At 37.9% G+C, this 19,427-nt stretch overlaps 4 protein-coding genes across 11 annotated transcripts; 2 read left to right on the plus strand and 2 right to left on the minus strand.

Annotated features, from left to right (window-relative positions):
• Nucleotides 1-587: 587 nt before the first annotated feature.
• LOC125208229 (telomerase reverse transcriptase-like) lies at nucleotides 588-2,827 on the minus strand. The gene is made up of 6 exons (XM_089060622.1): nucleotides 2,400-2,827; nucleotides 2,227-2,307; nucleotides 1,325-1,390; nucleotides 1,073-1,232; nucleotides 957-1,001; nucleotides 588-886 (listed from the first exon to the last, which is right to left on the minus strand). Exons 1-5 carry the CDS (start codon nucleotides 2,511-2,513, stop codon nucleotides 958-960), a joined length of 465 nt encoding a protein of 154 aa, XP_088916748.1. The 5' UTR covers nucleotides 2,514-2,827; the 3' UTR covers nucleotides 588-886; nucleotide 957.
• Nucleotides 2,828-5,434: 2,607 nt separating this feature from the next.
• On the plus strand, nucleotides 5,435-8,563 carry LOC148924095 (putative late blight resistance protein homolog R1A-3). Its single transcript, XM_089059941.1, has one exon. The coding sequence runs from the start codon at nucleotides 5,565-5,567 to the stop codon at nucleotides 8,481-8,483; it is 2,919 nt and encodes a 972-aa protein (XP_088916067.1). The 5' UTR covers nucleotides 5,435-5,564; the 3' UTR covers nucleotides 8,484-8,563.
• Nucleotides 8,564-9,018: 455 nt separating this feature from the next.
• LOC148924096 (telomerase reverse transcriptase-like) lies at nucleotides 9,019-18,689 on the minus strand. 8 transcript variants are annotated; one of them, XM_089060511.1, is made up of 6 exons: nucleotides 18,315-18,689; nucleotides 18,056-18,136; nucleotides 15,586-15,651; nucleotides 15,328-15,487; nucleotides 15,168-15,215; nucleotides 14,911-15,048 (listed from the first exon to the last, which is right to left on the minus strand). In XM_089060511.1, the coding sequence occupies exons 1-5, from the start codon at nucleotides 18,570-18,572 to the stop codon at nucleotides 15,169-15,171; spliced, it is 612 nt and encodes a 203-aa protein (XP_088916637.1). In that variant the 5' UTR covers nucleotides 18,573-18,689; the 3' UTR covers nucleotides 14,911-15,048; nucleotide 15,168. The 8 variants fall into 8 exon arrangements, with proteins under 8 accessions (XP_088916638.1, XP_088916637.1, XP_088916640.1 ...); XM_089060514.1 differs by having other exon boundaries at nucleotides 14,912-15,048; nucleotides 15,316-15,487; XM_089060512.1 differs by lacking the exons at nucleotides 14,911-15,048; nucleotides 15,168-15,215 and adding an exon at nucleotides 9,019-9,070.
• On the plus strand, nucleotides 11,540-14,512 carry LOC148924097 (putative late blight resistance protein homolog R1A-3). The gene has a single exon (XM_089059994.1). It carries the CDS (start codon nucleotides 11,648-11,650, stop codon nucleotides 14,327-14,329), a length of 2,682 nt encoding a protein of 893 aa, XP_088916120.1. The 5' UTR covers nucleotides 11,540-11,647; the 3' UTR covers nucleotides 14,330-14,512.
• Nucleotides 18,690-19,427: the final 738 nt, after the last annotated feature.

A 19,427-nucleotide genomic window follows, 5' to 3' on the forward strand; every position in this document is an offset into this window, starting at 1 on the left:
AAAATTGTTGAGTGTTGATGAAAAATTTGATGAAATATTCATTACCCGATTCTGAAACGATAAATGCCTAGATTTTGATTTACGCGAGATAATCAGCAGGTGTTCGATGAAATGCTAGAGTAGTCTATAAAATAGAATTCCATTTCAAATTGGCTTCTTTGAGAATGGTAGATTTTTTTGGTACTCAACTTAGTTGAGACGAAGAGAATAGGGTACTGTCTCTTTCATGGTTATTTTCAAATGGATTGGTTAAGAATATTATCTTAAAATTAAATCCACTTTGGACTAGAAAGTTATTGGTGATCTATATGAATAAATTACTCCATCTAAAAAGAAAAAATAAGTACTCCTATGTACTTTCTCATCGTTCATGCTACAAATAATCGCCCATCATTTCATTGAATTTTTCTTCTAGTTAAATGAATTGATAAATATGGGGATGAGTTCTTCTAGCAGCGGTGATATGGCCAGATAAAATAAATCATCAATCTCTAGTCTCTCCACCTAATTTAAGTGATGCATTTTATTTTTTTATAAAAATTTTAAAAAACAATATTTAATTAATTAAATGAATAGATAATAAAATATAGATAAAAGCCATATATTTTGGGCATTCGATTGCATAGAAAGCCAAAAGGATACTGTACAAAAGAAGAGATCATCCATCCCATGCCCAACTGAATATGGAATTGATGCATCACAAAATCAATATTTGAGCTCAGGTCACATGTTCTCCACCTCACCATAAGTGCTTCTTCAGCAGCACCCTTCTGTAAGCATGAAAACCCAACCAAATAACATTGTTCCTTTCCACGTCGTATCTGGGACGAAAACCAGCACGTTCGAAAGAATACATGCTCCTTCCGTTTAGCTTGTTCGTGTACACCTAAAGAAGTGGAAACACATCATGCCTAGTGTAAAGCCAAATATCAAACCGTGTGACATTCGATACATACCTCATGGAAGTCTCTTAACCACCCTTGGCCTCCTAGCCTCGTGTCCTGATCAAAGAATCATCAAAATCTTGAAGCATTGCTAAAATAGTGAGAAGTCACGACTCAATAAACGTTACTTGGTGGATGATGCGGAGCTCTAGACTTAGGCATGCCTCTTGGGAAGTTGGAGAACAATTTGGCAACGGAACGGCCACAAATCTGATGGTGCTTCTTCCGAGGAAGAGGAAGAAATATTGAAGTACACTTCAACAGATACATCAATAGATTATCACCAACCTAATATTTGTCATTACAACACCAATCAATCAAGCCCAATGTGCAAATATACACAGAAAATAGTATAGTATCATATTATCTCATTCACTTACCCTACTAAAGAGGACAGCCCACTTTGCGGATGTCAGTTCATCAACCGTCGGACTAGACTGGCTCTCCTGCCACAGAAATTAGAATCCCATAAACGAACAATTCAATAACTATCAAGTCTTCTAGTGCACAAGAATTTGCACCAAATTCTTGAGAAGGGTAAGCAATTGAGTCGTACGATTTGACAAGTGAAACCGCATAACATTAAGTAGCTTTAAATCACAAAACTGGTGGTGTGCTTTCAAATCCATATTCACCATTTAATTTCAAAAAAAAGTGAGCTACACTAAAAACCATCAATTTTTGCCCAAAACCGAGATAAACCTAGGGAAACCATAGTAAAAAACCACTGAAAACCCCGGGAACGAGGCCTTCTCTGCCTTCCACCTAAGTTGTGCAGAAAAGGCTCAAAAACAATCTCTAAGAACAATCAAGCTTCATATGGTCTTTCGGCAAAAGGAAAAAACAGTAAAATCAGTGAAGACTGCCAAGAAATATCCGGTTTAAAATCGAAACGAAACCGGAAACATAAATTTACTTGTTGGGACCGGTTATAGTCCCGCTTCCAATAACTACCGGTTCCAAACCGAAACCACCCATTCTTAAACCTACATCATCCCCACCTAAAAGTGTCACAAATTTGGGCTATCTTACATTATTCAACATTTATTTCAATCCATTTTACTTACAAAATAACGAAATCTAAATATAATTATTCATGAGATGCCAATGTTTGAGAAAATATTAGACGGTAATCATAATTAATGTGCTAAATTGATGCATAAAATCCAGAAGAAAAATTCCACCACTAGATTCCAACAGCAAAAATTGAAAAATCCATGTCATCGTCACCATCAGCAACCGCTATCTATTTGAGCACAAATTAGCTTAATAAATCACTCACTTTATCATAACCGCAGCATATGAGATTTGAAGAGGCCTGACGAGATTCACTCATTACTATTTCGATCGCTCTTCTCACAAGCTGAAATCATACACACAAGTCAAGCTCTCAACAATGAAATCCACAGTATTGAATCTACAGAGCAATCCTCCGATCTCCACTGAATTTCTCACAAAATCAAACGCCGAAATCAGTCGAAAATTCAATTTTCCCGCCAAAAAAAGGGATAGGCGTCGGGTACTCCAGTAGCGTCCAGCGGCAGCGACGGTCGAAGGGGGGAGGGGCATCGCCGGGGACGACCACGAAGGTTTCCGATAGGAATTTGCGGTATTCCGAATCGTCTGTGGATCTGAAGAGGAACGAAGTGGCTTCGTCGGTCGCCGGAGGAGGAGGGCTCAGAGCTAGTATAGTGTCGGCGAGAGTCCGGCAACGGTCGCCGAACAATCTCCACAGAACCTCCGGAACTCCTTTTCTCTTCCTCTTCGCCATTGATGGTGATGGCGGAGGTGGATTTGTGAATTCTGCTGTGGGAAGCTTGGGAAATGGGAAGGGGGAAAGCTGAATCGTTTCTGGATCGGTGAAGAGTTTCATGTTTGGAAGAAATAATCGATTTTATTCATTTTTATCTTTCTTTTTTTTAAAAAAAATATTGACCATTAAAATTATAAATTTTGATTAAATTTTAGTAGTACTATTTTGGGGAATTTTTAAAATGATCTATTATAAAGGAAATTATATTTCGGGTGTTATTTTTCACTATCGGATTGAATGGCTTACATGATTTTTTACAATGCTACTTTGTATAGTTAAATCAACGTGATTTTCTAGATGGTTTTTAGAGCATCTCCAACGGTGGACGTCGCGGAAGTTCGGTCGGACGTCCACCGTAGTGAGGAAAATGGTAGGACACGGACGTCTCGTGTACCCGTCGGATGGGCTCGGATATCCGACCGACGGGCGGGCGGGCGGACGTCCGCCACTGTGGCGTGGGGTCGGACGTCGAGGTCGAACCGACAAAAAATAATTTTTTTTAAAAACTCTATGAACAAATTTTTTAAGTATTATATTAATTAATTTTTAAGTATTATGTAATATTTTTTAATGAAGTATTCGAATTTTTCCGCATTCCGTGTCGACATTTTAATTCCGTAAATTTTAATTCAGTAAATTGAATAATTGTGAATTTAATTTTATTGCGTGAAATCCTAATGCAGGGGAAGTAGGGATGTCAATTCAACCCGAAACCCGTGGGTCGGCTCGAATAGCCCGGTAAAATGGGCGGGTTAGGGCTGTAATTTTATAACCCGAATACAAAACGGGCTAAACGGGTTGGCCCGAATGGGTTGGCGGGTTAAACGGGTTGGCCCGAACGGGTTGTGGGTTGGCCCGACGGGTTGCAGCTTTTAATTAAAAAATACTGAGTTTTATGGATTTTTTGTATTTTTTTAATTTTATGTGACACACTCATTAGTCTTTTTCAATCTACATTCTACACGTTTATACTCAATCTCACATTATCAATTTTCAAGTTCCACCTCAACTCATTATTCCATCATCCCATCACTTCCCATTATTGTTTTACTACTACCAACGCCAAAATTAAGAATTAACCTATCAAAATCTTAATATATTTTATCATTTTAATAATTATTCATGTAAGATATGATTTTTAATTTTAAAATAATTAATGATGACCAATGCTAAAATAATGACACAAACACAAGTTTTAGTTGAAATTAATCGATTTAACATTAATTTATCTTTATTTAGATTATAGTTGATTGAGATGAAAGACTTCTCTCCCAACTATTGAGGAAAACTATGAAAAATTTGAAGATTTTATATGATTCTATCACTAAGAAGAAAAAAATAATTAAAAATTAAAATCATTTTATTGAGAAAATTTTGATTACAAGAGATTATGTTTTAAAGTTCTTAGGCCCGAATAGCCCGATGGGTTAGCCCGAAACCCGACGGGTTAGGGTCAGGGTTGAAAATTTTATGACCCGAAAATTTCGTAACCCGAATAGCCCGGACCCAAATAGCCCGACAACCCGAGTGGGTTGGCCCGAACCCGAACGGGTTGGCCCGATTGACATCCCTAAGGGGAAGTCCTACATAGCAGGAAGTTTTTGTGGAAAGTCCTAGTGAGAAGGGCGCCACCCCGGAGATGCTCTTAGCTACTTGTCTTGAATATTTTTCTATAATTACCCACGAAAAATAAATTTTTACCAAAAATTTTTTTAATAGCGATGAAAAATAACACACGGAAACGTTATGTTATTGCCTATTGGGCTTTAGAAAAATAAAGCAAAGTGACCCATGATTAAAAGCCCAACTAAGTTAATCAAGGCCACAGATTTGGGTCGGTTTTGGGCTTTGGGAAAAAATTGTATAAAAGCCCACTTATGAGGTATAGATTTGGACTAGAAGTTTAATACTAGTATTGAGCTAAGTCCAGTATTCAGTGATTTATGAAAAATTTATCCAAATAAAATATGCATCTCATCGTTCATACTACAAAATCCTATTAAAAGTTGGGGTGATCATGAATAGATAAATAAATTACTTTTAGGCATTAGATCCAATAAACTCCTAAAGCAACGTTAATGTGTATATTTTTAAACGAAATACAATAAGGTAATATGTAAATTTAAGAGATGCATTTTATTTTGCCCCACCTTTTATTCGTCAGTCCATTTCAAAACTTAAGGAGAATTCCTAAGTCATTCCAAAACAATTGACATTTTCGATGTTTTTCGACTTGGTCAGCGCGTTTGCTTTAATTTGGTGGAATAGCATCACACATTCTATCACTTAGTGTATTGGAATAGAATACGTGATTGCAAAAGAGAAATTTGTGATCTATAACCTCAGCTCATATCAGTTTGATGCAATGCATTATTAGTTTATTACAGCATATTTGGACCCTAAAATTTCGTTTTATTTTTATTTGGAAAAAAAAATCCAAGTTTGTAACAGATTAATTGCCTAAATGCAACACTCATTGATCTAAGAGCAGCACAAAAATGCAACAGAAAGGGGAAATTCCATTCATAAAGATTTTTATTCATGCGAGAATGAACAGTAGTAGTTTGATGAAATGCTAGAAACGACACTCATTATCTCCTCAAAAAATTTAACATTGTGTGGCTAAGCTTTGTTCTCAGTTCGATATTATCTTATTTATCTCATTTTCTGTTAATGGATTTCAAAAAAGCAGCACCACTCTTCTTTGCTACTCCTACATCATAATATCACATTGACATCCTTCTTTCATCTCTGCAATTTTATCCCATTTCATTCACACTATCCATCTATTCAGTCTCTTAGCATTCATGGCGGCTTATGCATCTGTGATTTCTCTTATGAAAGTCATAGATGATATTGAAACTCATCCATCCCCTCCAATTTTTCTCGATAATGAACAAGTTGAATCTCTCACTGAAAAGCTTGTGTTTTTGCAGGAATTTCTCGAAAGCTACAATTCTCCTTTTGCAGACAAAGACGAAGCAGATCCATTGGAGATGCGCATTGTAGATGCGGCTCGTGCGGCTGAAGATGTGATCGAGTCATATATATTCGACGTTATTCGCCTGTCTGCAGCAGCGACTGACGGTGGTGGTGGTGGTGGTGGTGCTTCTGGCGATGATGGTAGTGATTATGATACTTATGATTATGGTGGTAGTGATGTTTATACCTATGATGATGATGATGATGATGATGATGATGATGATGATGATGATGATGATGATGATGATGATGATGATGATGATGATGGTGATGGTGATGATGATGATGATGATGATGATGATGATGATGGTGATGGTGATGGTGATGATGATGATGGTGATGGTGATGGTGATGATGGTGGTGGTGATGATGAACAAATCAGTTGCATCCACTTCTATCAGGATCTGCACAATGCAATAGAAGAAATGGATTGGCTCAAGAAAGAGGTGGCTGGGATAACAAGGGAGAAGGTAGTGCAGCGGAGAATCGTGGCTGGTTTCAGATCGAGTTCCACTGAGAAGAACCCTATCATGGTAGGGTTTGATGATGTGCTTCGTCAACTCCTGGAGAGGCTTATCGATGGAAACACCGATCTCCAAATCATCCCTATCGTAGGGATGGGTGGAATCGGCAAAACTACACTCGCAAAAGGTGCGTTTGAACACAATCTTATTAAAGAGTGGTTTGATATTTGTGTGTGGACTACCATTTCCCAAGATTATAATATAGTAGAAACTCTTATGGAAGTTCACTCTCAAGTAGGAGGGTCCTCAAGCAGTTTGGATGAGAAAGAATTGTCATTAAAATTATACCAATATTTATGGGGTAGGAGGTATCTCATTATATTGGATGACATGTGGAGCATAAATGTATGGGATAAGTTGAAATTTTCCTTTCCTGATTGCAGTGAGGGTAGTCGAATAGTAGTAACAACTAGGATATCTAACTTGGCTGCCTACTTGACTGATCCTTGTAGAGTCTTTAAGATGGGATTTCTAGACGAGGCTAGTAGTTGGACTTTGTTCTCCGAAACTGTTATTGGGGAACAAAGTTTTCCTATTCATCTCGAGCATATTGGAAAGAAAATTGTGGAAAAGTGTTATGGACTTCCTTTGGCAATTGCTGTGATAGGGGGTCTAATGGCTAAATCAGAACTTACACTAGAATATTGGGAGCACATAAAGGAAAACTTAAGTTCAGTAGTGAATGCGGAGAATGATGATTATTGCTTAAGGATACTGAAATTGAGCTATAATCAGTTACCTGCGTATCTAAAGCCTTGTTTTCTGTATATGGGAATGTTTGAGGAAGACAACATAATTCGCGCTTCGAAAATTGTCGAGCTATGGATTTCTGAAGGATTTCTTAAACCGATAGATAACAAAAGTTTTACAGAGATTGCGGAAGAGTGCTTAAAGGAGCTAGTTGATAGAAATCTCATTCTAGTTCATAAGTTGGGGTTACTTGGTAATATAAAATCCTGCAAAATTCATGATTTACTAAGAGATCTAGCGAGGAAAGAAGCTCAAATGCAGAGGTTTTTTTATATCTTGAGGGAACAGGGTCCTCAAGGAGTAATTAGTCAACACCGTGTTGTTATTCCGGCAAGAACTTCAAGGGAACAAATCCGAGATGCCTTGGACTCTATGTCACACGCTCGATCTTTTTTACTTCATACATATGAAGTTCATGAATTGCCAAATTCTAGATTTGTGAGGATACTATGTTCATATGATGAAAGATATACACTCTGCAAGTATTCCCTTGAAAAAGTGTTTCATTTGGTGAATCCACGATACCTTACTTTTAAAACTCATAATTGGAAGCCCGTGAGTCCTTCAATCAATCTGCTTTGGAATCTACATACACTAGTTATTCGCTGTGAGGATGATTTTATTGCACCAATTGAAATCTGGAAGATGCATAAACTTAGGTATGTCCACTTCTTATCGCTGAATTTGCATCTCCCGGATCCTCTGGACATCAGCGACGATGATATTATCATGGAGAATGTAGAGGCGCTCAAAAGAGTGAATGATGATATTGATATCATGGAGAATCTAGAGACGCTAAAAGGAGTGAGTGATATTGATATGAGTGAAGATATTGTTAAGAGAATTCCCAATATCAAGAGCTTGAACATCTACACAATAGAAAATGCTGGCTATCTTCAAAGTCTTAGTAAGCTGGAATCATTGTCTCTAAACACTCGGTTTCATCATACGTGTCTGAAGATGTGCTTCCCACCCTCTCTAAAGAAGTTGATTCTCCAACTATCATCAGAATTTGAGTTGGACGACATACTGCCAGCGATAGGTTCCTTACCACTTCTTCACAAGCTCAAGTTACAATTTGGTCGCTTCAGGACAGGCAAGTGGGAAACAGTCGAACACCAATTCCCGAGCCTCAAGTCACTATCATTGAGCGGCTGTACAGATCTGAAAAAGTGGACGGTGTTAGAGAGCTCCCACTTTCCACTTCTTCAGGAGCTTACTCTTTGGGTGTTAAAAGATTTGGAGGAGATCCCTTCAGAAATTGGAGAAATACCAACACTCAGATCAATTCATTTGGAGTGTTGCACTGGATCAGTGGTGTTGTCAGCTAAACAAATATTAGACAACCAAGAGGAGTTATATGGAGGCCAACCAGACCTTCATATAAGAGCTAATGTTCTGATGGAAGATATGCCACTGAAGAGGTTGGAATGTTCCAACTTTCAAGTTAGAAGGTCACACATAATGTAATTTTACTTCATTGTAAATGTACTCGGATCAATTTTCAGTTTCATTTTGCCGAAAAGGAAAGATGCATCTTGTGTTGTGTATGTCAGATATTTCCCTTTGAAATTGTTGAGTGTTGATGAAATATTCATAAACCGGTTCTGAAATGCAAAAACGCCCAGGTTTTGATTCAAGTGAGGATGATCGGCAAGTGTTCGATGCTAGATTCCACCTATAACATAGAATTCCATTTCAATGTGACTACTTTGATAATGGTAGTATATTTTTATATTTATACTAGTCTGTTTCTTGGTTATTTGGAGAGAACCACAAACATAGTTCGAAAATCATGTTTAATAAAATATACAGTATATTTTCTCATCGTTCATGCTACAAATAATCGCCCATTTCATTGAATTTTTCTTCTAGTTCATGATTTGATAAAGAATTATTCTTTGGCATGAGATCCTAGTATTCTTTAAAAAAACTCATTCTCCTTCCGATCAGACTGTTCATGTACCTAAAGAAGTTAAAACACATCATGCCTACTGTAAAGCCACATATACCTCATTGAAGTCTCTTAACCATCCTTTGCCTCTTAGCCTCGTGTCCTATTCAAAGAAAACAAGGAAAAGAATCATCAAAATCTTGAAGCATTGCTAAAAATGAGAAGAACACACGACTCAATAAACGAGTAAGAGAGTACAATGAACGTTACCTGGAGGATGATGCGGAGCTCTAGACTAAATTGAAATAATTAGTGGTACACAGAGTCATACTTTTATTAATTTAATAATATAGAGAATAATAGGTTAGTAAAATGTGAATTACTACCTCTGTCCCTGAAAATTTGATACATATTACCATTTTGGTCCGTCCCTGAAAATTTGATACACTTCACTTTTACCATTTTTAGTAGTGGACCCCATATTCCACTAACTCATTCCTACTCACATTTTATTATAAAACTAATACTTTAAAAGTAAGACACACATCCCACCAACTTTTTCAACTCACTTTCTATTACATTTCTTAAAACCCGTGCCGGGTCAAAGTGTAGCAAATTTTGGGGGACGGAGGTAGTAATAAGGAACTAACCTAAATGAAAAATTGGGGCATAATAGAGGACGGAGGCTTGAATCAACTTTTAATTTAAATTGTTTATTTGATAAAGGTAGGTTTATTTATTTTCAAACGCGTTCATGCTTTAGAATATTATCGAAAAAATCCATTTCTTTATTTTAGCTTCCGAAATTTTAAGATCAGAGTGTTCCTTAATGTAGTAAGTACTTGTCTGCAAATTTGTTAATTTCATTTAAGAATATGAAAGCTTTTAAAATTCCTGCACAGGTAATTAAATAATAAATTTGTAATAAAAAAAAGGTCGAGAATATTATGTAATGTGATAAATTCATGTATGCACCATCATAAATACGTTTATATCGAAATCATGTAGGAAAAATTTTCTACATTCGAATTGATCGTCATGCACATTACGTTCGACAGAACGACGACATGAATTATGCACTCATTTTAAACCATACATTCGATGTCGGTGATGTGTTCAGTTAAAAAAAGGGCAAAGAATCGACGCTTTTCCATGTTGAATGGGCTGGAAATTTAATGGGCCATAAAAAATTATCTTGGTCAGCCTTGTTTGGGCCAAGAAATTGATGGGCCTTAGGATTTTTAAATGGCTCTACATTATGGAATTTTACATGACCTTGGATTTATGGACTATTGATTTGGGTGTCTAATTTTTATTCTTTGGGCTTAAAGCCCAATTTCATGACTTTGAACTTATGATGCATTGTCTTTGTAATAAGAGATTATTTAATTTAGAATATGATCCAAAGTATTTATTGAAGTATTCCCTTTCCTATTCGCACTTTTCTCTTTCGATCGTAAATTAAGAATGGAGTAATTAGTATGTTGAATGTAATATTAAGAGAATTTAATTAATTCTAATGTCTTAAATAAATACCTTAATTTTAATTAAAAGAGAAAAATATAAATAGTTTAAAAAAAAAAATTAGTACAAATAGCATAGGAGAGTGGTTCTAAATTTGCAGTTCAGTTTTACCCAAAAACAAATTCCATAAACTACTCACTCTTTGGCTCTTTGTTAGACTGTTTGGGTGAAGATTGATGAAATAATATTTTATTATAACACTTTAATTATTATGTCTCCTCAATAATTGTGACAAACGTTGCGCGCGTGACTGGCTTTTTCACCTTTGCAAATTATTGCCGACAGCTAAGATAAACATTTTTTCAGTCACAAATAATTTATTAGATGATATTTTGAAATCGAATTGTATTTTATTTAGTGACTTTATTTTTTGTACAAAAATCAATATAGTTAATTTCTTAGTACTTATTTTTCTATGTTACCCTCTTTAATATTTTATTTTTCATACTTATGCTTTTAGACTTCAGTAACTTTTATTCTCTTTCCTACCTCTCTCGTGATCAAAAGAAACGTATTTAATACGGAAGGGCATCTGATTTACCTTCCAAATAGGTGTTCATTTCACATGGATTTATTGGTTAATAATTTTACTACTATTTGTGAGAACAAAAAACTCAATATTCTATTTTTGAAGGACTAAAATTCTGGCATTTGACGATTCAAATATGTGATTGTTATTCAAAAGCACAAAAGCAAGTTGCTTTATGTTTATTACTCCCTCCGATTCTTCATAATTGAGTCATTTTACCATATCGGGAAGTTTCTTCATAGTTGAGTCGTTTCCTTATATGGTAACTTTTTCCTTTTTCTTACTTTACTCCCTCTTACTTTATTCTCTCTACTTTATTCACTTTATACTTTATTCTCTAACTTTTCCTCTCTCTTACTTTTTATCTATTTATTTAACACACCCAACATTCATTTCTAAAACTCCGTCCAAAAAGTTCCGCCGCAACTATGAAGAAACGGTGGGAGTACTTCTTTAGCAAAAGGAAAAAGTTGTGGGTGGGAGAGCTGTCACTTGTGTCGTTTAGACAATGGAAAGCAGCTGAAAAGAATCATGCATAATTGCTATGTAGGGTCTTTCTTTAATTCAAAAGTTATTAGTAGAATTTTAAGACATCTTCCAAACAATTCTATCATATTAGTCTTCTTCATCTCTGCAATTTTATCTTATTTTCATTCACAACATTCTCAATTCAGTCTCTTAGAATTTATGGCGGCTTATGCAGCTCTGATTTCTCTTATGAAAGTCATAGATGATATTGAAACTCATCCATTCCCTCCAATTTTTCTCGATAAACAACAAGTTGAATCGCTCACTGAAAAACTTGTGTTTTTGCAGGAATTTCTCGAAAGCTATAACTCTCCTTATGCATACAGCGACGATGAAGCAGATCCGTTGGAGATGCGCATTGTAGATGCAGCTCAAGCGGGTGAAGATGTGATCGAGTCATATATCATTGACACTATTCACCTTTCTGCGGCAGCAACTGACGATGGTGCTGGTGGAGATGATGATGATGATGATGGTGGTGGTGATGGTGACGGTGATGGTGAACAAATTAGTTGCATTCACATTTATCAGGATCTGCAAAATGTGATTGAAGAAGTGGATATGATAAAAAAGGAGGTGACTGGAATAACAAGGGAAAAGGTAGTGCACCAGAGGAACGTGGCGGATTTACGATCCAGTAGTTCCACTGAGAAGAACCTTATCATGGTAGGGTTTGATGATGTGCTTCAACAACTCCTGCATAAGCTTACTGATGGAAACACCAATCTCCAGATCATCCCTATCGAGGGGATGGGTGGCATCGGCAAAACTACTCTTGCAAAAGGTGCGTTTGAACACAAGTTTATCAAGGATCATTTTGATATATGTGTGTGGGCCACCATTTCTCAAGATTATAATATAGTAGAAACTCTTAGGCAAGTTCTCTCGAGAGCAGGAGGGTCCTCGAGTAGTATGGATGAGAAAGAATTGGAAGTTAAATTACACAAGTGTTTATGGGGTAGGAGGTATCTCATTATATTGGATGATATGTGGAGTATAGATGTGTGGGAAAGGTTGAAATTTTCGTTTCCTGATTGCAGTGAGGGTAGTCGAATAGTGGTAACAACTAGGATATCCAACTTGGCTGCCTACTTAACTGATCCCTATAGAGTTTTTAAGATGGAACTTCTAGACGAGGGTAGTAGTTGGACTTTGTTCTCCAAAACTGTATTTGGGGAACAAGGTTTCCCTACTCAACTCAAGAGTATTGGAAAGAAAATTGTGGAAAAGTGTAAGGGGCTTCCTTTGGCGATTGCTGTGATAGGGGGTCTAATGGCTAAATCCGAACCTACAGTAGAATATTGGGAGCACGTAAAGGAAAACTTAAGCTCAATAGTGAATTCGGAAAATGATGATTATTGCTTGAGAATATTGAAACTGAGTTATAATCATTTGCCTGCCTATCTAAAGCCATGCTTTCTATACATGGGAGTGTTTGAGGAAGACAGTGTGCTTATTGCTTCAAGAATTGTCGAGATATGGGAGTCTGAAGGGTTTCTTAAACCATTAGACAACAAAAGCTTGACAACAATTGCAAAAGAGTACTTGCAGGAGCTAGTTGATAGGAATCTTATTTTAGTTCATGAGTTGGGGTTACATGGGAATGTAAAATACTTCAAAATTCATGATTTACTAAGAGATTTATCAATGAAAGAAGCTCAAAAACAGAGGTTTTTTTATGTTTTGAGAGAAGAAAGTCCTGTAGGCTTAATTAGCCAACAGCGGATTGTTATTCCAAGAAGTACTTCTAATGAAAAAATCCGCAATGCCTTTGAATCCATGTCACATGTTCGTTCTTTTGTACTATTTTGTGACAAGATTATTGTTCTAGAATTGCCAAAATGTAGATTTCTGAGGACACTACAAGCACATAGACTTTATACAAAGAGAGATACCCCAAAATCTGTGAACTCACGATACCTTGCTTTTGGAAACGTTCCTCTGCATGTGCAAACTTCAATCAAATTGCTCTGGAATCTACATACACTAATCATTTTTTGGGAGGGTTTTTCTATGGGACAAATTGATATCTGGAAAATGCTTAAACTTAGGCATATCGAATGCATTAATGGAAGGATGCATCTCCGACTTCCCCCGAGCGCTGACGATGATATTATTGTCATGAAGAATCTAGAGGCACTCGTAGGAGTGAAGAATCTCAATTTGAGTGAAGATGTTGTTCAAAGAATTCCCAATATCAAGAAATTAGCCATAACTTATGATATGGAAGTAATTGAGGGAGTGAACTATCTCAGCTGTCTTCAGTGTCTTAATAAACTTGAATCCTTGTGGTTGATCGTAGACTCCACCAATAACAGAAGGTATGTTCAGAAGATGAGCTTCCCAGACTCCCTTAAGAAGTTGAATCTCGATTTACCAATTGGTTTTGAGTGGGAAGACATACTGTCAGTGATAGGTGCCTTACCACTTCTTCATAAGCTCACATTACGTGGAGGTTGCTTCAAAGAAGGCGAGTGGGAAACAATTGATGGCCAATTCCCCAGCCTCAAGTCACTAAGCTTGGACTCTTGTCAAGATCTAGAAAACTGGACAGTGTCAGAGAGCTCCCATTTTTCATCTCTTCAGAAGCTTCGTCTTTGTGAAATGAAAAAATTGAAGGAGATTCCTTCAGAAATTGGAGAAATACCAACACTCAGATCAATTGAAGTGGATGATTGCAATGAATTATTGGTGTTTTCAGCTAAAGAGATATTGAAGGAGCAAGAGGATTTACAAGGAGACCAACTAGACCTTCATGTTCGTGTTGTAATCGAGGAGGAAGATGAAGCGTTGCAGAGGCTGGCAAGTTCCAATTTTGAAGTTGTTGTGTCTCCTTTCTAGTGTTAATGTGTATTGATCGCTCTTCTTTTTTCTTAATTATTTCCTTGTAAACTTAATCAGATCTATTTTTCATTTCTCATCTTGCATATTTGGAATTGCTTTGATGTGATAAAGGAACAATGCATCTTGTTTAAGTCAGACAATATACATTCTACATTAATGAGCAGATGTTACAGTCGTCAATTTCCTGTATGTATATCAAAATTGTTGAGTGTTGATGAAATATTTGATGAAATATTCATTCCCCGATTCTGAAACGATAAATGCCCAGATTTTGATTTACGCGAGGATAATCAGCAGGTGTTCGATGAAATGCTAGAGTAGTCTATAAAATAGAATTCCATCTCAAATTGGCTTCTTTGAGATTGGTAGATTTTCAAATGGATTGGTTAAGAATATTATCTTAAAATTAAATCTATTTTGTTAAAGTGCAAAACTAACAAAGGGCTTATTTGTTGGTTTCGAAAGTTTAATATCAAAATGTTGCTTAATAAAACAACATAATTCGAGCATCATATTAAATATCATAATTTGAAAAGAAAAATATTAAATTTACACATTTTATGTGAGAATTAATAGTAGTATTGATAACACGAAAATGAACAATAATTATGCTCAAATTTGGGCTGCGAATTTGGGCTTTGTAAAGAATTGATGTCTGGAGAAGCCCACTTTGGACTACAAAGTTATTGGTGATCTATGGGAATAAATTACTCCATCTAAAAAGAAAAAAAATAAGTACTCCTATGTACTTTCAAAGAATCGCTCATTTCATTTCATAGATGAGAGAATAAGAACAAATTACAAAATATCAAACCGTGTGACATACGATACATACCTCATACAAGTCTCTTCTTAACCACCCTTTGCCTCTTGACCTTGTGTCCTGATCAAAGATGGAGAGGAAAAGAATCATCAAAAATCTTGAATCATTGCTACAATTAAGAGAGAAGAAGTCACGACTCAATAAACGAGTAAGAGAGTACAATGAACGTTACTTGGTGGATGATGCGGAGCTCTAGACTTAGGCATGCCTCTTGGGAAGTTGGAGAACAATTTGGCAACGGAACACCCACAAATCTGATGGTGCTTCTTCTGAGGAAGAGGAAGAAATATTGAAGCATACCTCAACAGATACATCAAGACATTATCACCAACCTAATATTTGTCATTACCACACCATTCAATCAAGTTCAATGTATTGTGCAAATATACCAAGAAAAGAGTAATAGTATCATATTATCTCATTCACTTACCCTACTAAAGAGGAGAGCCCACTTCGCGGATGTCAGTTCATCAACCGTCGGACTAGACTGGCTCTCCTGCCACAGAAATAGAACCCCATAATGAACAATTCAATAACTATCAAGTCTTCTAGTGCACAAGAATTTGCCCCAAAATCTTGAGAAAGGTAAGCAATTGAGTTGTGCGACTTGACAAGTGAAACCTCAAAACATTAAGTAGCTTTAAAGCACAAAACTGGTGGTGTGCTTTCAAATCCATATTCACCATTTAATTCAAAAAAGAGTGAGCTACACTCAAATTTTCAGAACTGTAATCAGCAATTCTCCATCAATTTTTGCCCAAAACCGAGATAAACCTAGGGAAACCATAGTTAAAAACCATTGAAAAACCCCGAGAATGAAGCCTTCTTTGCCTTCCACCTAAGCAGCGCAGAAAAGGCTCAAAAACAATCTCTAAGAGCATCTCCAATAGCGGCTAGCCCACCGGCTAGCCGATTTTTCGCGCTAGCCGGTCGGCTAGCCGAACTATTGCGGCCGGCGAGCGGCAAATCGGCGAGCGCATCGGCGTGGGCTCGCCGATCGCTCGGCGCTCGCCGATGCGCTAGCCGATCGGCTAGCCGCTATTGTGGCATCCCGATCGGCCAGCGAGCGGCCGATTTTCATTTTTTTTTTTTTTTTTTTTTTAAATCCTATATAAACGCGATTTTCATTTCATTTTCATTTGCACCGCTTGTTTTAACGAGTTTTCTCTCTGTCTAACTTTCTGTTCAAGAGCATCGAGCGATGAGTAACGCTGGCGGTAGCGGTAGCGGTAGCGGTAGTGGTAGTGGTGGGGATCGTGAGGAGTACGAACGGAGGATGAACGAGGCTATGGAAGCCTACATGAACCGCGGGATGGAACAGTATATGCGTATGGTGGAACAGCACTACCACCAGCAGGCGATACCTCGCCCTCCACCAGTTGTCCACTACCGAGCAGTGATTGATCGGGATCACTTAGCTGCACATGAGCGGCTGTACGCCGACTACTTTGCAGAGCGCCCGCGGTTTCCCGCCAACATGTTCCGGCGGCGTTTTAGGATGCGCAGGGAGTTGTTTATGCACATCGTTGGGGCATTGGAGCGTCGCTATCTGTGTTTCCGCTTCCGGCACGATGCGTCTGGCAGACCCGGCCACACCCCCATCCAAAAGTGCACGGCGGCAATCAGACAGTTGGCCTACGGAGGCGCGGCAGACATCTCATTTGTGGCCAACGGCAACCATCATGATATGGGCTACTACTTGGCGGATGGGATATACCCTCGGTGGCCGGTCTTTGTGAAGACGATCAGACAAACAACTGATGAAAAGAAGGCCTACTTTGCGCAACGACAGGAGTCGGCGCGCAAAGACGTGGAGCGCGCATTTGGTGTGCTCCAGTCTCGATGGGCGGCAATTAAGGGTCCAACGCGTTTGTGGGATGTCGGCTGCGTTGGCCAAATAATGTACGCCTGCATTATCCTTCACAACATGATCGTCGAAGACGAAGGCGTACAACTGACTAGTTGGGCCACTGACGATGAAGCCGGTCCAAGTCACGGAACGGCCACCCCTAATGTACGACAGGGGGTACCTCTCGATGAAGCCGGCCGACTGAAGGAATTTGCCAACATGCGCCAAGTGGATGCTCATATTCAACTCCAAAAGGATATAATTGAAGAGTTGTGGGCACGGAGGATTGCACGGAGATAGTTTTTTTCTTTATTTATGCATGTAAATTTTTTTTAAACTATGTAACTTTTGTAACTGCAATTAATGAATTTTCTCGTATATATGTCGTACATTTTATTCCGTATTTTAATGGTTTTGTAGTTCCGTAAATGTAGTATATTTTGAATTGTTTTTAATGCGGCTGGCCTATGGCTGGCCTATGGCTGGCCTAAATCTGACGTGGCAGGTGGTTTTTTTGGTGTTGCTGACGTGGCAGGGGAGAGAATGGCTAGCCTATGGCTGGCCTATGGCTGGCCTAAAACCTATTGGAGATGCTCTAAGAACAATCAAGCCTCATATGGTCTTTCAGCAAAAGGAAAAAACAGTAAAAATCAGTGAAGACTGCCAAGAAATCTCCGGTTTTAAATCGAAACTGAAAACATAAATTTACTTGTCGGGACAGGTTATAGTCCTGCTTCGGTTCCAAACCGAAACCACTCTTTCTTAAACCTACATCATCCCCACCTAAAAGTGTCACAAATTTGGGCTATCTCACATTATTCAACATTTATATCGATCCATTTTACTTACAAAATAACGAGATCTAAATATAATTATTTATGAGATGCCAATGTTTGAGAAAATATTGGACAGTAATCATAATTAATGTGCTAAATTGATGCATAAAATCCAGAAGAAAATTTCCAAGAGCAGAAATTGAAAAATCTATGTCATCGTCACCATCAGCAACCGCAATCTATTTAAGCACAAATTAGCTTAAGAAAACACTCACTTTATCATAACCGACGCATATGAGATTTGAAGAGGCCTGACGAGATTCACTCATAACTATTTCGATCGCTCTTCTCACAAGCTGAAAACCATACACACAAGTCAAGCTCTCAACAATGAAATCCACAGCACTGAATCTACAGAGCAATCCTCCGATCTCCACTGAATTTCTCACAAAATCAAAAAAAAAAACTTTCCCGCCGAAATCAGTCGAAAAATCAATTTTCCCGCCAAAAAAAAAGGATAGGCGTCGTTCGTACCTGGAGTAGCGAGAAGCGGCAGCGATGGTCGAAGGGGGGAGGGGGAGGGGCATCGTCGGGGACGACCACGAAGGTTTCCGATAGGAATTTGCGGTATTCCGAATCGTCTGTGGATCTGACGAGGAACGAAGTGGATTCGCCGCCGGTCGCCGGAGGAGGAGGAGTCAGAGCCAGTATAGTGTCGGCGAGAGTCCGGCAACGGTCGCCGAACAATCTCCACAGAACCTCCGGAACTCCTTTTTTCTTCCTCTTCGGCATTGATTGCTGATGGCGGAGGTGGATTTGCGAATTCTGCTGTGGGAATTTTCGAATTCGAGCTTGGGAAATGGGAAGGGGGAAAGCCCAAACGTTTCTGCTTTTGGTAGAAGAGTTTCTTCTTTGGAACAAATGAACGATTTATTCATTTTTATCTTTCTTTTTTTGTTTTTTAAATATTGACCATTAAAATTATAAATTTTGATTAAATTTTAGTACTATTTTGGTGAATTTTTAAAATGGTCTATTATAAAAGAAATTATATTTCGGGTGTTATTTTTCACTCTCGGATAGAATGGCTTACATGATTTTTTACAATACTACTTTGTATAGTTAAACCAACGTGATTTTCTAGATGGTTTTTAGAGCATCTCCAACGGTGGACGTCGCGGAAGTCCGACCAGACGTCCGCCGTAGTGAGGAAAATGGTAGGACACGGACGTCCCGTGTGCCCATCGGATGGGCTCGGATATCCGACCGACGGGCGAGTGGACGTCCGCCACTGTGGCGTGGGGCCGGACGTCCGACAAAAAGTTTTTTTTTAAAAAAAAAAAAATTCTATAAACAAATTTTTTAAGTATTATGTAATTAATTTTTAAGTATTATGTAATTTTTTTTAAGCATTATGTAATATTTTTTTAAGTATTATATAATTTTTTTTAATGAAGTATTTTCCGTATTCCGTGTCGACATTTTAATTCCGTAAATTGAATAATTGTGAGTTTAATTTTATTGCGTAAAGTCCTAGTGGAAGTCCTAGTGATGTGGCAATGGAATGAGAAGTCCTAGTGATGACGTGGCAGGAAATTTTTGTGGGAAATCCTAGTGGGAAGGGTGCCACGGAAATGCTCTTAACTA

The sequence above is a fragment of the Salvia hispanica genome, chromosome 6 (assembly GCF_029641045.1).
Source record: "Salvia hispanica isolate PSC_SH4W2 chromosome 6, Shi_PSC_v1, whole genome shotgun sequence".
In the NCBI taxonomy this organism is placed as follows: domain Eukaryota; kingdom Viridiplantae; phylum Streptophyta; class Magnoliopsida; order Lamiales; family Lamiaceae; genus Salvia; species Salvia hispanica.

Coding starts and splice junctions, on each gene's coding strand:
- LOC125208229 (XM_089060622.1), bottom strand. CDS start 2,513: ATGCCCCTCCCCCCTTCGACCGTCGCTGCCGCTGGACGCTACTGGAGT. Junction 2,308..2,399: donor TGATTTCGGCGTTTGATTTT/GTGAGAAATTCA, acceptor GTATGATTTCAG/CTTGTGAGAAGAGCGATCGA. Junction 1,002..1,072: donor AGCTCCGCATCATCCACCAA/GTAACGTTTATT, acceptor TTCTTTGATCAG/GACACGAGGCTAGGAGGCCA.
- LOC148924095 (XM_089059941.1), top strand. CDS start 5,565: ATGGCGGCTTATGCATCTGTGATTTCTCTTATGAAAGTCATAGATGAT.
- LOC148924097 (XM_089059994.1), top strand. CDS start 11,648: ATGGCGGCTTATGCAGCTCTGATTTCTCTTATGAAAGTCATAGATGAT.
- LOC148924096 (XM_089060511.1), bottom strand. CDS start 18,572: ATGCCGAAGAGGAAGAAAAAAGGAGTTCCGGAGGTTCTGTGGAGATTG. Junction 18,137..18,314: donor GCCGCTTCTCGCTACTCCAG/GTACGAACGACG, acceptor TATGGTTTTCAG/CTTGTGAGAAGAGCGATCGA. Junction 15,216..15,327: donor AGCTCCGCATCATCCACCAA/GTAACGTTCATT, acceptor ATCTTTGATCAG/GACACAAGGTCAAGAGGCAA.